The 16868-nt window shown below is 27.2% G+C and overlaps 1 protein-coding gene across 1 annotated transcript in view; it reads right to left on the bottom strand.

Annotated features, from left to right (window-relative positions):
• The window catches only part of Syx18 (syntaxin 18), a 54130-nt gene that overhangs the window by 24026 nt on the left and 13236 nt on the right, over window positions 1-16868 (bottom strand). Inside the window, exons 4-8 of the mRNA XM_067278183.1 lie at window positions 15162-15239; window positions 14693-14759; window positions 9763-9913; window positions 5604-5662; window positions 3312-3381 (exon numbers count right to left, since the gene is read on the bottom strand). Of these exons, the coding sequence (XP_067134284.1) occupies window positions 3312-3381; window positions 5604-5662; window positions 9763-9913; window positions 14693-14759; window positions 15162-15239 (425 nt within the window). The remainder of the gene's footprint in view (window positions 1-3311; window positions 3382-5603; window positions 5663-9762; window positions 9914-14692; window positions 14760-15161; window positions 15240-16868) is intronic.

The raw sequence follows: 16868 nt of genomic DNA, 5'->3' as shown, positions 1-16868 counted from the left end.
CAATCAATTGGAGGAATGGCATCTCCATGTGGGGGTTCACTGTCCAGTTACCAAAAAAAATGGCCAGAAATATTTTCAGAGATAAAATATATATAACTAGGGATATATATACTCTAGTTAGTATATATATATTAATGTTCAAAAATAAATATAATCATTAATTTGGCTTACATCATCTTTAGCTTACTGATCAGAATAGCATGAAACTTAATATAAAAGCAGAACATTGTATTCTTTACTTAACAAAACAATTAAAAAGCAAAATTTTTAATCTGAATTACATCAAACAAAAAGCAATACCAAAAAATACTAAGCAATTGTCACAAAATAATATAGTATATGATTGCCACCTGCATACTGATAGTTCATGCTGGTTATAATGTTCCCTCTAGTGTCAAATTCATTCATAATTTATAATTAATATCTCCAAATTATAGCCTGATTATTTACAGCAGTTGTGGGTGTCTATTGGTTATAATGTTGTTTATTAGCTTTGTCAGAAGCAAAGTCTATTCTTGAATAACAGCATCTTTGACATTCAGGACATTCCTGGAATGTCCTTAATAGAGACTGAAAGAATGCAACTTGTCTTTCTAGAGCATCCACATGTTCTGTCGGATTTAGATCTAGAGATCTTGCTCACCATTCTATGCAACAAATATCTTCAATATCAAGAAAGTCATTAACAAGTGAAGCTTTATATATATACCGATACAGTCATTATCATCTAAGAAAATTAAATCTGTATTCCCAGCATATTAGAAAAGTGTCATGTGCAACTCAAAAACCTCATCTCTGTACCTTCTTGCAGTAATGACACAACTTCTAAAAAAATGGAGTTCAGTGCAGTCATTAAGCATCTATTATAGTACTATGATAATATCACCTTCAAACTAATCTCTTTCCACAATGTTCATCAGACTGTATCAAGTTCCCAGCTCCCTCCAAATTCTAGTGTAACAAAAATTATTTTAACCCAGACTCCATCAATGGATTGGATGATTATACTTATTTTTTGGACATGAGTGTATATATTGTATATATTTTTATTGACAAAAATTTTATAAAAATAGAAATAATGTAAAAAAGTATAAAAGAGAAAAATAATGAAATAATTCAATTGTTTAAAATTATTTTATATTTAAGTTTTTATTCAAAAATCAAATTAAGATGATAAAAAAAATTTGTTGATTCAGATAATGTTAATTCTCAATTATAAGTACTTTTCTAATTCTTACAGCAATATAGTTAAATTAAAATTAATAAAATAATTAATATTAAAGAAATAAATATTTAATTATTATTTAAAAATATATAATTACTGCAATATTTTTATCACAGAATAAATTATGGAAAATTATCATGCATGTTCATCAACACTTTTGACTACAGCTACTGTACTTGCTAAATGATTGAATTCCATCCTTACAACTACAGTATCTTGCCAAATTATTAGATCCAAGCAAAAATTAATGATTTACTGGTTTTTGATGTAATAATTCAATAAAAATGTAATTGTTGATGATAAACATTAATATTTTAAATACTTTTTATTTCATAAGACATGGGATTAAGTTTTTGCTTATAAAAATTTGAATATAACAGAAGTTAAAAAAATGAAAAATAAAAATTAGTATTTTGAATGACCATCTTTAACAGCCAATAATGCTTCTATATCATGAGGAATACTCTCTATACATTTTTTTATTTTTCTCCTCTTAAATGGGCTGTGCTGCCATACCTTAATAAGAATGTTTATCAATTTCCTTTTTGTCGTAGAAAACTAATTTTTTTACATCTACAGTGTTGCTATATAAAAAAATTTATTAAAAGTGTTTTTGATATAACAGAGAATAACAACATGATAAAATACTAATTCCTTAAACAATATTACAAAAAAAACAAGTAAAACAGCAAGGCCATTTTTAGGGACGAGACTATGTCTCGGAGATTCAGGGCTCGACTGTGCACTGTTTTCTAAGGAAAAGAGAAAAATGAGGAAAAACCGACACCAGTACTCAGTCCTGGCATAGATTATAGTGGGCTTCATTGCCGCTGAGGTTACGATGGGTTGCGTTATCACAGGCCTGTTCTTGGATACAGTAAGTGGGATCACTTTGATGCTCACAGTGGATCTCGTTCTCATTCTCCAATCTTCTTTGGTATTACTGGTTTTGAGCACAATCGTTCAAACTTTGATGGCCTTGGCCACAGCCACAAGGCCATCAAAGTTTGAACGATGGCATTTTCGGGTTTAATGGGTCAAAAGGATCCGAATGAGGTATCAGCAACACACAAAAAAATTGAAATGACAAGAGTAAGAGAATACACACGTAACATGTGTCACACATTTGTCAAAATTTGATTTCACAACATTTGCATTTAACTTCCCAACGAGCAACCCATGTGCAAATCTTGCACTCACACCTGTTTGTAGAAACAGAGTTGCCATTTTGTATTTTAGTTTGACCCGGTTCTTGGTCCCCTGACTACCTACAAGTCTGATTTTTTTTGTGCGCGCATGATTTGGGCACCAAATACTCTGTGACAAGTTGCAACTCCTGACATGTACTCCTTCATATCAATAAGGTGTGCGGCCATTGACAGCAGAATGATTGTATAGACGAGACATTGTCTCATCAAAAAAAAAAAAAAAAAAAAAAGAAAAAAAGAAAACAGTACAAAAAATATGATTTTAGTCAATAAAACTAATAATTTGGCACGATACTGTAGTTGTTAAGTAAATTAATCAATAAACAAGGAGTTTAATTATTTTATTTATTCTTGATAAAGAACTGGTCTAAAGGAAACTCCAACTTAATAAATTTGCTTTAGTTTGCATCTCTACACAACATATAATCAGCAAAAATTATTAAACTGTTATATTGTACCAAAAAGTTAAATTTCATTTATTTAAAAAAAAAGTCACTCAGATTAATATTTTAGTAATCAAATGCTTCAAAGATTAGCCACTGAATCTGATTCTTATGTCAGCAAACCATGTTTCTCTAGCTTATGATGTTTGAAACAGAGTACTATTGACTACTACTCACTGGGGTAAATACTCTAATTTGCCTGTATTCTTCTCAAGAAGAGTATTCAAAATAAAATAATAAATTTTTGCTCTGTATATTCAGAAATATCAGATATTTTTCTGTTAATTGTAAATGGTTGTTTAAACAGCTATCATCTGGGACTACTTTGGATGAAGCACAAAGTTAAATGGAATTTCATTTTACAACGTACCTGATGATATACAACCCATATAAAACAAAACCATACTGCTTATTTACTTAAAATAAAAACTGTACCTGTGATAGTACTTTTTCAGCAAATATTTCTTGAAGCCTAGATATTTCAACAACTTTTCCCTCTATTTGTCTGAAATAACAATTATATAATTTAAAATAATCAGTTTCATATAATTAAAATAATTTCATAATTTTATAAGTTAATTAAAAAAAAAAAATTATAAGTTGATCAAATATCATCATTTCTTCTAAATATAAAATTTATATTTTCCTTCAAATTAATTCTCATTTAAGATAATAATTACAATTCTTTTTTTTAATCACTTGTACCACAACATTGAACAATTTCTATCTATCATTTAGAACAGTATTTCCCAAACTGGGTCCACAGACCACTTATACAGATACTTTCTGAACATTTTGCAGACTATCTAGTAATATGCATTTAAACCCTAAAACGACATTACTAGAATAAAAACTAAAATAGAGTTGAGTTTTTCAAACATAAAACTAAATTTTCTTAACCATGAAAAAACCTTAAAACACAGTGATACTTTTTACTCTTCTAACACTTAGTCATTTTTTATTCACCTTCTTCAGAAGAGAAATATATATCAAATGACAGCTTTTGTTTCATTACTGCATTTTAAGGTTTTTTTCATGGTGTGGTTATTTATTATAAATGCAATATTCAAAGAACTACCAAATTTTCTTTTTTGAAAATACAGTTTGTATACATATACACAAACTTATGCATGGGTCTACAAAATTTTTGGATTTTTGAAGCAGTCCATAGATCTCAATCACTGGGTGCTGCAGATTTAGAAAGTTTCAACTCACATTCATCATCAAACAAAGAAAGGAACTATAATTCACATAGAAATGATGTAAGAAGTACTGTACATTAGTAACATTAGTATTATTCTTGTTCAGATCATTAAAAAAAAATCAGTTCTTACAGTATTCATTTGAATGTTTAAAACAAGTTTTTTTTTTTTGTACATAATTATTATTATTCTAAAAATTTTAAATTTGGAATTTTCTTATCTTCAATAGTTAAAATGTCAAATTAAGATTAGGATTAGGATATCATTTCTAGATTTAGATTTTCTTAAAAATTATTAAATCTTAAAAAGACTTTGGGGTATTGTACAGACCTCTATTTCAATGAATCATCTAACTGTCTTCTCTGAGGGAAGCCTGGTAAGCCACTGAAGTATCAGGAATACTAACCACTAGGACCACTAACCACGATGTATTGTGGTTAATGGTCCTAGCATACCATATATTTTAATTAACTGTGATATTTTATTCACAAAGACTTTTGAACGTACACAGATAGTCAACTACATTCAAAGGTATCAAAAATCACACCAAGGACATATTGCAATTTTTATGGAAATTTTTTTTATTTAATCTATTATTAATTAATTTCAATTTGATAAGATTAATTATTTAATTAATCTTATCAAATTGAAATTAGAATGATAATCTCAAACCAAGCAGCTCTACAGAAAATTATTTTGTTTTTAGTTAACAAATTATGAAGAATATCCGAATGAATGGTTCCTATATTTAATTTTGCCAAAAGACTTCTGAATAGCATTAGAAACATTTATTAAAATTCACTACATGTTTCAGCTTTACACCTTCATCAGATGAATGGAGACAAGACAAATATTTTGACTGATCTGTTACAAGAAGTAGCATTTTGGTGTATTGTTTTTTACAAATCATACATTTCTCACAAAAGGTCTCCATTAAGAAATATTCCTTTATACAATAGGTGAAACACCTACTGCTACTTGTTGTACGTGTTGCTATATGTAATCTTAATCCACATAAATTGTAGTAATTTGAAAGTATAAAATAAAAAAGCATAAAAAATGAAAAATACTTTCAGAAGAATAAATATATTTTTTTTGTACACAATCAAATTAGATAATATATGAGACTTCATAAAAAACATTTAGACAAATAAATCAAAACCAAACGATCTGCTGAATTATTTATTGAATTATATTATGGCTAATTAATAAATAAATGCTAAATATTTGGATAGACTAGGTGGTTAAGATGCCACTTCATGATAAACTTAATAATTAGAAATAAATTAAGTTTTAATATTCTGGAAGAAAAAAATTATATCTATTATTAATTGGCCTTAATATAGCCTGATAGAAAATATTTCAAATCATTTGGTAATACAAGTGTAGCAGGTAGTTTTTATATAACTGTATAGATTCAAAATATTTTTCATTATTTTATATCAGATTTCATTATAATAATGTCAAACATTATAAAACTAAAATCAGAATATCAAAAATATATAATGTAATAATAATTCCTTACCTAACTTCATCAACTAGTGTGTTCATTTCTTCATATAACCTTCTGTTTTCTTGTTCAAACTGTAATAAATCATATTTTTATTTACTGAATAATGAATATTTAAAACAACTAAATCAAAAAGGATATTGACAATCACAAGAATTTTGAAAAGAAATTATAATTATTTTATTTCAAAAACAAGGCACACAAATTTGAAAACTTCTCCAGTCATCCTAAATACTAGACTAATATTTAAAACATTTAACTGGTCTAATTTAACAAGTCATTCAATACATTTTTAGTTTCCTTTTCCTACTATAAAAATGACATAAACTAGCTATAGAAATACTTATGTTAAACCATTTAAACTTAAAAAACAATTAAATTAATTAAAGATAAATAGAACTTTTCATTATTTAAAATTGAAAGATATTTAATTTTCTGTATTTTAATTAATATATGTTTGCATATTAATCATTTTTAATTATTGAAAAAAAAATATACAGTAGTTTGAAAAGTTCTTGCCAATTATGCTGATGTAGTATTTAAAATGATCATTCATTCTCATCAGTCTGTAAAAGGACAAATGATAATGAATGTACTATACGCTGTAAAGATTGAATTTTCATACAAATTATCATTTCAATTAAAGCATTTTTTTTTTAATTGAAAGAACAAAACAACAATTAAAGACACTGAAATACAGAGTGTTTGAAAAAGATGTATGTTGTTATAAAATTTTCATTAAAAAAAAAAAAAAGCAGTCTAACAAAATGCCATTTGCAGTAAAAGAAAGATTAACTCAAAAAGTTTTCTCTTGCAAAAAATTAATACAAAAACCAAAGCTAAATTGCCCACAATTGGCAAACCTTAACATGTGCTCCTTTAGTTGCTAAAGAAATGTTCAATCGATAACTGATTTGTTGCCAAGTGTTGTTTAACATTTCCTGTGTAACATTGGAGATTCAAAGAGATAAATTATCCTTTCTTTCAAAATAGTAACATTATGAATAATGTTCAGTACACAGTGTCTTTCATATAACCCTACAAAAAAAAATCTAGTAGGGGTTAATGGGTTATGTTGGGTGATCTAGGAGACCAGAATGTTAGTCTCCACAGCCAATCCATTATCCAGGAAACATTGTATCAAGCAAATTATGTAAGAAAACTGCCAATGGGTGCACCATTCTGTTGAAACAGTACCCGACAGAAAATAAGCTACTGATTGGACATTCTTTGGGCAACTAAAAGAGCACAAGTTGAGGTTCACTGTATATATGCAAAACAACTTCAGCTTTTGTATTAATTTCTGTAAAAAATTTTTTTGAGTTAATCTTTCTTTTACCACAAACTTCATTTTGATAGACTGTTTCATTTTTTTAATGAAATTTTATAATAATGTAGATCTTTTTCAAAACACCTTGTATTTGCAGCATAAATTCTAAGTCAAGTTTGCAACTTGATTTAGAATTGGTGCTGCAATTACTCCATTGTTTTGTCATTTAAATCCTTTATCTTTAGTATGAGCATGCAAACTTTTATAATCATCTGTCAAGTCATTTTTATTTGTTCGCCAATCAAATTACGTGTGCTGACTGTCTTTTAAATAATGAATAATAGTGAGCATTATGCCATCATTAAATATTTCATCAATAAGGTTATGTTAAACTAAAATTAAAACTAACATAGACTGGTAAATCTTTTGGTAAATCTGTTCCATTGTTTTCAATAGTAAAAAAATTTTTGCTATTTAACAACGTTATTTAAACATGGAAAAGGGAGCTTGGAAGGTAGCCGTCAGAGTAGATGACAATCAGCAACAAATAAATTAAAAAGTATCAACAAAATCCACAATATGGTGTTGCAAGATTACCAAATTAGAATGAATAAAATTGCACAGGTTATGGGTATATCATTTAAATGGGCAGTGTCCTAACCCAAGATTTGAGTATGTCAAAGGTTTCAACAAGGTCGGTGCTGCATTTGTTGATACTGGAACAAAATATACTCAATATCAAATTTAAAAAAGTGTTTGAAGCATTTTACAATGAATCCATTCAATTTTCTAATGGGACTCATGACAACTAATGTGATCAATTACTACAAACCAGAGATATAAAGCAGTCAAACAATATAAATACTGTACAGCTAATCCCCATTTCTACTAAAAAAGAAATGAATCCTATCGTTATAAAGTCATGGATGACACAAATCCTTGGCATTCCAAAGGCATAGTAATGATTAATTATCTTCCAAAGAGCCAAACTATAAATGGAGAGTATTACACTAATCTACAAACACAAAAGAAAAAAATTTATTTAAAAAAAGACTACACATAACCAAGACAAAGATGCTATTTCATTGTGACAATGCACTAACTCATACAGTTGCAATTGTAATGGCAAAACTTCATAAACTTACATCAATTGTTGTTACTTGCTCCTTATTCACCTGATATGCCTTCATCCAACTTTTTTCCCAGAAGCAAAAATTTACTGGCTGGAAAAAATTTTTATTAGCTGAAAAGGTCATTGATATAGCAGAAAGCTTTCCTGCAGACCTCAATAAATCAGTTTATAAAGAGATTATAATAGCACTGAAGCACCAATAGACCAATGCATTAGTTTTATTGTTGTTGTGAAAGTGGGCTAAATGCACCTTAACCTAAAAGATCTCTTGAGCAGCCCACAAAGAATTATTTCAGAAGTCTAGTTTCTTTAAAAACGACAGGAAGGAGACCTCTGAAGAAAATCTAGGGATGTCATTAGGACTCAAAGTAGAATCCTCATTTTCTCACATCCACAAGAGTAAGACACTATATAGCAGGTAACCAGTTCATTGACACACAAACAGCACTCCCAGACAGTGCAAAAGTAACCTGATAAGTCAAGTTCCTTTAAGGCAGTTTGATTGTCAGAAATAATGTACTGATAGTCTTATTAAGAAAACCTCTATGTAAAATACTGCAAACACACAGAGTAATAGCTAGCAATTCTGTTTGAAATAGTAAGAAACTTACCCAATGGAACAAAGAAGCCCCTGCCTGACCATCTGCTACAAATCAGACTATATCCTGTGGACAAAAGGTTACCATACTCATATTTCAGTCAAGACAAACGAGAAAGGCGACCAGATAATGCCTGTCAAATATTAACTGAGATAATGTTCTATCAGAGCCCATAAAACAGATATCTTCCTTTTTTATATCCTTCATAAGAGGCAAATGTCCAACAGCACTTGGTCTAGAAATGCATTAGTCTTAGAAAGGATTATATTAAAGCATAAAAAACAATTTCAAAACAAACAAACATTTCAAGCACCCTATATATATTAAAGATACTACTGATAGACAACTTGAAAACATGAAGTTTGTGAATAAAAGTAAAATATGGTATTAACACTACTTTAATTTTATTGGATTTTTGGACTATTTTGGACTATTATCTAAGTTTTGGATAAAATTTATTGGATTATGTGCCAAAATGACTTCATTGCTTAAATACAAAAACCTTTTAGACTGACAACAGATGGAAAATCAATATTCAGTGATAATGTCAAGTGAAAATGCTCATGCGTACGATGTAGAGTCATTGTCAGCAATAACAAGAGCTAGATTTCACTCAACAAAATAATACTGTTTGCTAGAATCACAAAGCATTTTTTATTATAAAATGCTCAATGAAAAAAAGATAATAGATATTGTAAATAGATAAGTTGCCCAACAATAATGAATACAGAAAGTATAATTTTTCATTGTGTTAATACAACCTCATATAATAAAAACAGAAAAAAATTCAGGATGTTTAACTACATAATTTCAAATATTTGTCATTTCAATAAACCTTGTTCCTTCTAATTATTATATTTTCATTCCCTTTCTAGAAAAAACAATTTGATCAATTGAAACTCTTAAATACAGTTTTGCAGAATCATACTTAAGTTTTTTCTTTTTTTTTTTAATTTTCTGAATTTAATCATGTAAAGATTTCTCAGATATCTGACAAGTTGCAATCATAAAACATGAACACATTGAAGGCATTCTTGATTCAAAATCTATTTTTTTAAAAATGAGCAGTTTGTTTTAATCAGTAACTCAAAACATTGAAATGAATTTCAAGATAATATATTATATATATTATAGTGTATATATTATATTTAGAACCATGTCTTATAATCTTACAATTTGTAATTCCTCACTTGACATTTCTAAATCTTCTCCAAAAGTAGAACTTATATCATTATTTGTTATTATTGCATTGTTTTTGTCTTCTTTAGATTTTTCTTCAGTGAAATTTGTATTCAATTGTTTATTATCTACTTCTAATCTTGCACTAAAAATAAAACAAAAGCAATTTATTTAGTTTGGTAAATTAAAATTATTTTATTTAATTATTAAACAGTCAAAATGTTAAAAATTTAATGGAATAAAGTTTAAAGCACCCAATTAAATAAAAATTATTAAATTAAAAGCAAAACATCTTTAATCTGTTGCAACTAGAAATTTCAAATTTTCAAAATTATTTATTTCCAATATAAATATTTTATTTACTTTGTTTTCAAATAATTGCTTTAATTTAGAACTTTAAAAAATTTAGAAAACACTTCACTTAAATATTAATTATTTGGCAGTGTGCAAAACGAAAAAATGTTTTTATTACTATTACAGGTACAGGTAGCCCTCGGTTTATGCCACAGTTCCGTTCCTACAAAAGCCAGCGCAAATTGGATCGGCATAAAATAAACCCATATTTACAGTGAGGTATAGGATTAGGTTCTACATAAATGAAAAACAAGCAAATAATTTTGTTTATTAATACAATATAATACAAAATACATATATTATAAATTTAATTTTTTTAAATGTATTTTATGATAAAATAAAGTGAAATGTTTGTATTAAAAATTCTTAAGAGAAACAAATGATATTTCAAAGTTTCGAATCTCTTACATTTTTTGGAAAAAAGTACGAGTATCCATCTTTGATTGTTTAGATTTTTGTTTTATTTCATTAAGAATTTCGGAATATGGTCAAATGGATGTGATGATGCTCCTTTTTACATTTGCACTTCACTCCCAATCGTTGTCTAACTCACAAAGTTAATCCATCAAACTTTCCATAGTTGAAATTATATACTAACCCAACATAGAGCTACAGACGAGCAGAGATGCTGGTTGGTCTCAACCGCTGGCTGCTGTAGCGCATATATAAGGTCAGTTTGGGCTGGAAAATTGAAGTTGGTTTCATCTCCCTAACGATAGTTTGTGATCACCGAAAGTGCTACTGCATCGTAAGGTGTTTTCCTGAATGAACTGATACAGGATATGAACTATTCACATTCATTGGCGCTCTGGATTCAGACGCCATTTATTGGACAATTAGGTTTAATAACTTTACTCGTGGGTAACTAAACGTTTAGTATTTTAATATTAATTTAATGCAAATATATACATACTCAATAATATTAAACAGAGAAAATAAATTATTCAATAAAAATCTTTGTTTTAACGAATGTACAATGTCGTGGCTCAGTAAATACGTCAGTGTTTTTCAACCTTTTTCAGTGAGTGGCACCCTTGATTGAAAAATAAAAAATCGTGGCACCCTTGACTGGCGGCGGATCTAGAATCTGAAAAAGGGGGGTTTAATGGGGGGCAGATCAATCTTTTGCAAAAACAAATATTATGCGCAATGCTGGGGTGGGGTCCAGAGAGGGGACTCCCTCCCTGGGAAGAAAAATTTTAAAAATTGGCAGTTTTAAGTAGCATTTTAATGCAAAAATAGTGTTTCTACATGTTCAAAATCAAAATTTAAGTCCATTGAATTTTGTCGAAATACTGACAATGAATTATCTTGAACTATACTTAAGTAAATTTCCAAGAATTGGTGCCCTGAGGTGCTGCGGCACCCCGGTTGAAAAACATTGATATATGTCAACACTGAAACGAAAATCAGTCTAGCATAAGGAAAATTGGGGAACTACACCGCAAAACAGCAACTTGCGCAGTGGTGTTATTGTGAATCAGCATAAATTGAGCCAACGTAAACCAAAGGCTACCTGTATTATTAAACTGTACAAAATTCAAATAGCTATAAAAAGAAAATTGACTGTGTTTTAGGTTCCAACTAATTTAATAGAAACTATTAAAATGTATCATAAAATTGGAAAACATATTTATTTGTTAAATATATTTATTTTTTAAAATAAATATTTCATTCAATACATTTATTTTTATGAATAACAAAGTCCCAAGGATAAATGTTTTGATTAAATCAAATTTTTGACCATACAAATAATTTTGGATAAATTTAAAAAAAGGTTTTTTAAATGACTCAATTTTAAATTGACTCAAAATTATTTGTATGGTCAAAAATTTGATTTAATCAAAACATTTATTTTTCTTCAATTTCTGTTTTCCTAATAAGATATATATAGTAAACATTTAGAGACCAAGTCAACAAATAAAAAATACAAAGACAAAATGGATAAATAATTTTTTTCATGAATAATAACTTAATTATACATTTCTTATACAGTAGAGAGTCGAAAATCGGAATCAATTGGAGACTGGGGTTGTTCCGATTAGTCATTTGTTCCGATTACCCATTATGTACGAAAAAGTACATTAACCTGTCCGATGTTCAAATTTTTCTCCGTTGCGTGTCGCTTCGTGTTGAATTTTTCTCCGTTGCGTGTCGCTTCGTGTTGAATTTTCGTCAATTTTAAGCCTAATGAAAATTTTTATAATAATAATCAAGGCGATTGTATCGTTAAAAATTATTTCTTCATTTTGTACAAACAAAATAAATATATTGAAGAATATAAAAACATGAAAATTATACTTTAGAAGTAAATCTAGTATCAAAAACGTTCGATTCAGCAGGACACAGTCCGAAAGAAAATCGTTCCGATTACCGGCGATTCCGATTACCAACGTTCTGATTAATGACTCTCTACTGTATTTCTGTATCATATCCTCTACTCTTTTCATTGCGGCAAATTATTGTAAAATATTTTAAAGATTGAGATGGGTGTAACATGATGCTAGAGTCAAGAAACTTCTGAGAGTATTTAAATAATAAATAATAAAATTATTATAAATTAACAATAAATATTAATTTTGTTTATTTTGGCAAAAAATTTAATTTCCATATTAACATAAACATATCTCAGTAATAAATATAATACTGCTTACTGCTATAAATAAAAATTTATATAAGTTTATATATTTGTGATAATTTAATATTATTTTCAACTTAATATTCATCAGACTATTATAAAAGGTTTTAAATTAAACAAAGATTTTTGAGTTATCAAACAAGCTTCTGTTGCCAAAATTTTTCTTTTTCTAATAATCAATATAATAAAGATTTACTCTAGAAAATTTACTCTAGTAATTCCTAATATTTATAGTCTATTAATCTTATTGAATATTATTATTATATTTATAACACTGATAATTTTAAAAAACTTTTAACTTAAATAATACCATTAATCTAGATTGTTTCATACATTTATTTATTCATCTTCAAATTTCTTAAATATATATTCAAAGTTAACCATTAAAAAAGATTCAAATAAATTTAATGCATTATGATTTTTTTAAGAAAACAGGAAATTAGAGTAATTGTACCAGAAATTGTCATTATAAGTGTTTTTTAGATTTGATATGTTAAGAAACATGTAAATATACAAACTTTCTTTATACAAAAACCTATATTGAAAGGTGAACTTGTACTTTATTGATAACTAATTTAAAAAGTATTAGAGAATAAATATTTTTAAAATTATATTCATAATTCCAGTAATTCCTATCTACAATTAAATATAACTTGTACTTTACAAATTACTTTTTAAATTATATTTAATGTTTATAGTATCATTAATTACTTTCTTTAAAAGAATTTTTTTTAAAATACTGAATAACTGTAATATTTCATGAGCTAACTGACATCTAACTGATATTTCAAAATCTAATTCCAAAATAAAAGCACCAGTGACTTTCCTTTGGAATAATTCTTACACTACATGTTTTAATTTAATTCTCTAACAACGAATGAAGCAGCTGAACAGTTTATACATTTAACTAGCTTAAAATTTTTAATTTTTAAAATTCAAAAACTGATACAGTTACTCTACTAAACTCATTAAAAGAATAAAATTCAGTCAATTATCTGCAATAATTTTTGCTATTATTATAATTACAAATCACATGAATATATCTGTCAATATCACAACAGAATTTAGATTTAGTATCAAGTTTAAATATATTTAGACATGATAATATGATTATGATAAAGACTGTGATCATCAAGAAATTGGTATCTTATCCAATGTTTGGAAATTATTATAACTTATAAACAACTTATTATGTACTTGTTAATTACATAATAAGTTGTTCATAAGTGAATTCATCATGTATGGTAATCAGTTTAACTTTTTTCATGTAATTAATTTTAAACTTTGCAATTATTGTTTTTATCTATAACTGTTTTAGAAGCTTGTCTTTAGACCTGAAGATGAGTACTAAAAACAGTTAAAAACATTTGTTTTTTTTAAATTTGTTGTTGGATTTAAAGATTGTTGTTACTTTTTTTATTAACACTATAAGGTCATCTAGAGAAACATTCTATGATAAATAGTGTTGAATACAAAGTAAATCATAGCAAGTCAAAGTAAAAATAGCATTGATTCTTTTCCAAAGACATCACTTTATTACATGAGAATCCAAGTGGTATTATACTGCTTTCAGCATTGAAATTTCAATCTTTCATCTACTACTTCTAGAAGTCAGAATACATTCTCTACCAAAGTGAAATCTAATCCATATGACTTTTATCAATTCATATCCTAAAATATTTCTGTGAATCAGCTAATGACAATAAGAATATAAATGCTCCTAATTGAATTCAAGTCATATCAAAAAACTTATTCTTTTGTATATTTACATATTTTTGAAATTACAAATCATTCCATTATACAGGAGTATGTCAAAAACTGTTATCAGCATGGATCATCAACTAAAAAACTAAAACTAAACTAAAGTAAAAAGAGTTTTGAAATAGAGAAATGTACGAAATATCTGAATAATAAAAATTTATTGTTACTTACAGTTTTTGCCTATCAAAAGCTCGCTTTACTCTGATGGCTCTTTGCTCACTATATACTTTGCAAACCACTGTAATAAGGAAGATTAAAAATATATATATGTGTGTTTCATATTAATTTATTTAGATATTCAATCACTTTATTTCTCAACAAATACCATTTATACATTATATAATACAAAGTGTTCCATTCAAATTTCAAACTTTTTTCTTAATAAAGCAATACTCATACTCTCAACAGTCATTTACCAAAATTTAATCCCTTTATAACTTCTGTTTTAAATTTATACTTTTTTAAAATATTTATTTTGAAACTCTCATTAATAATAAAACAAATATGTTTTATTATTAATGACTTAAGATTAATATTAATGATTATTAAGTACATCATAATTTTACTAATAAAATTATTATTTGAAAAGATAATGTAAATTTTATTTTAAAAAATTAGATTAACAAGTGTAATATCTTACTTTTTAAAAAAGAATCTAATATTGCAATAACACCTTCTCTATGTTCAAGTAATTGAATTGAAGAAGTTTGCTTTTTAACTGAAAAATGAAGTTATTTAAATAACTGATTACTTCATTATTATTATTATTATCATTATTAAAAATATATACAAAATAAATCTGAAACTATTTTAAATAAAATATGTATGTAGAATACATTATAATATACTTAACTAAATTTAACATAGGTGTCAGAACTGTGTAATTAACAGTGGTGAAGTGCCTAAGAGGCTTTTGAGGAAAAGTCTACTCTTCCAAAATATTAAACCTTGTTGTAAAATTGAAAATTTGAATTAATATTGAATAGATTGAGAAAACTCTAAAATCACAGTTTTAATACTCTTCTGACCAATAGATAGATAGTGTATGTATGAAATGTGTGGCTAATCTTTGACAGCCTTATGTCTTGCATGCAGATCTTATATGCATGATCAGTGGGAAAGCTAATACATTGAGCAATATTCAGTAGCAGTGAGTCTAACTTTGTGTGTAAATGAAACTGTATGTACATATATGTTCATTACTGTTTAGTAATAGTTTCAGTTTCATTAACAAAATAAGTAAAGTAAAAAAATTAAGTATATCAAACATTGCAAAGCCCATTATGTATATAGAAATATAACCAAATGATTGTCTTAAATAATTGGATTATAACTGCTAATTTAATGATTAATACTAAGTAATTTGCTACTAGAGGTAGATGTTAGGTGCCATTGGTTAGAAGCAAAGGCTAGCTTGGGGTCCAGGTGGCACAACTGGCAAGTGCACATGGCAAGTGAAGGTTGCAGGTTCAAGCTCTGCCACGGGTCAGTTCTTTTCTTCCAGATGATTCTAAATTATTTATTAGATTATTAAAATTATAATTATTAATTTAGTTAAGAGATGGCATCTAACATCTACCTCTAGTAGCAAATTACTTAGTATTAATCATTAAATTAGAGGAGTTTATTTAATTATTTATCTTGATTGATTATTTAAGACGACCATTTGGTTATGTTTGTAAAAATTAAAATTAGCTTTTTTCCTTTATTTATTTTAGTTATTACTAATTATTTATTTAGTTATTATTATTTGTTTAACCATGTTCTCAGCTCAATACTGAATGTCATAAAAATTTATATTCAAATTTTTTATATTTGTTTTATTTACTGTAAATTTTTTATTTAGAGTCTACCATATTTTTGACTTTACCTATATTTCATGAAAACTTCTTTCATAGAAATTTTTAAAAGGTCAGAATAATCTAAAATCTTCAAAATACTTTATTTCACTTTTCTATTGAAGGACATTAAAAGATAAAGTGTTCACAAACTCTTAAGTACTTTAAAACCTTTCAATTCATCATCAGAGATTTTAGAAGAAAGGGTAAAAAGATATAATTTTATGAAAGCTTTTTTGAATACAGTAGACTCTTTCACATCTGGCCCTCCCATATCCAGATTGATCAAAAGCAACCAAACACTTTTGAAAATATTGTGAAGTGTTACAAATTTTACCTTTCCATACTACAGTGTGTACATTTATAAAAAAAACTTTTTTTATTAAGATTACCTTGAAGTCCATAGAAGAGCACAATGAATCAATCACTGTTGATGTGCTAATGATGAGGCTTTGGCATAATGAAGCAGCTCATAGGCAAATCAAGAAGAACAAAACAAGAAACTTTAC

The sequence above is a fragment of the Centruroides vittatus genome, unplaced genomic scaffold, assembly GCF_030686945.1.
Source record: "Centruroides vittatus isolate TY-2023 unplaced genomic scaffold, ASM3068694v2 contig_1168, whole genome shotgun sequence".
In the NCBI taxonomy this organism is placed as follows: Eukaryota; Metazoa; Arthropoda; class Arachnida; order Scorpiones; family Buthidae; genus Centruroides; species Centruroides vittatus.
The sequence above is the reverse complement of the archived record's forward strand: the minus strand, read 5'-3'. Positions and strand labels throughout refer to the sequence as shown.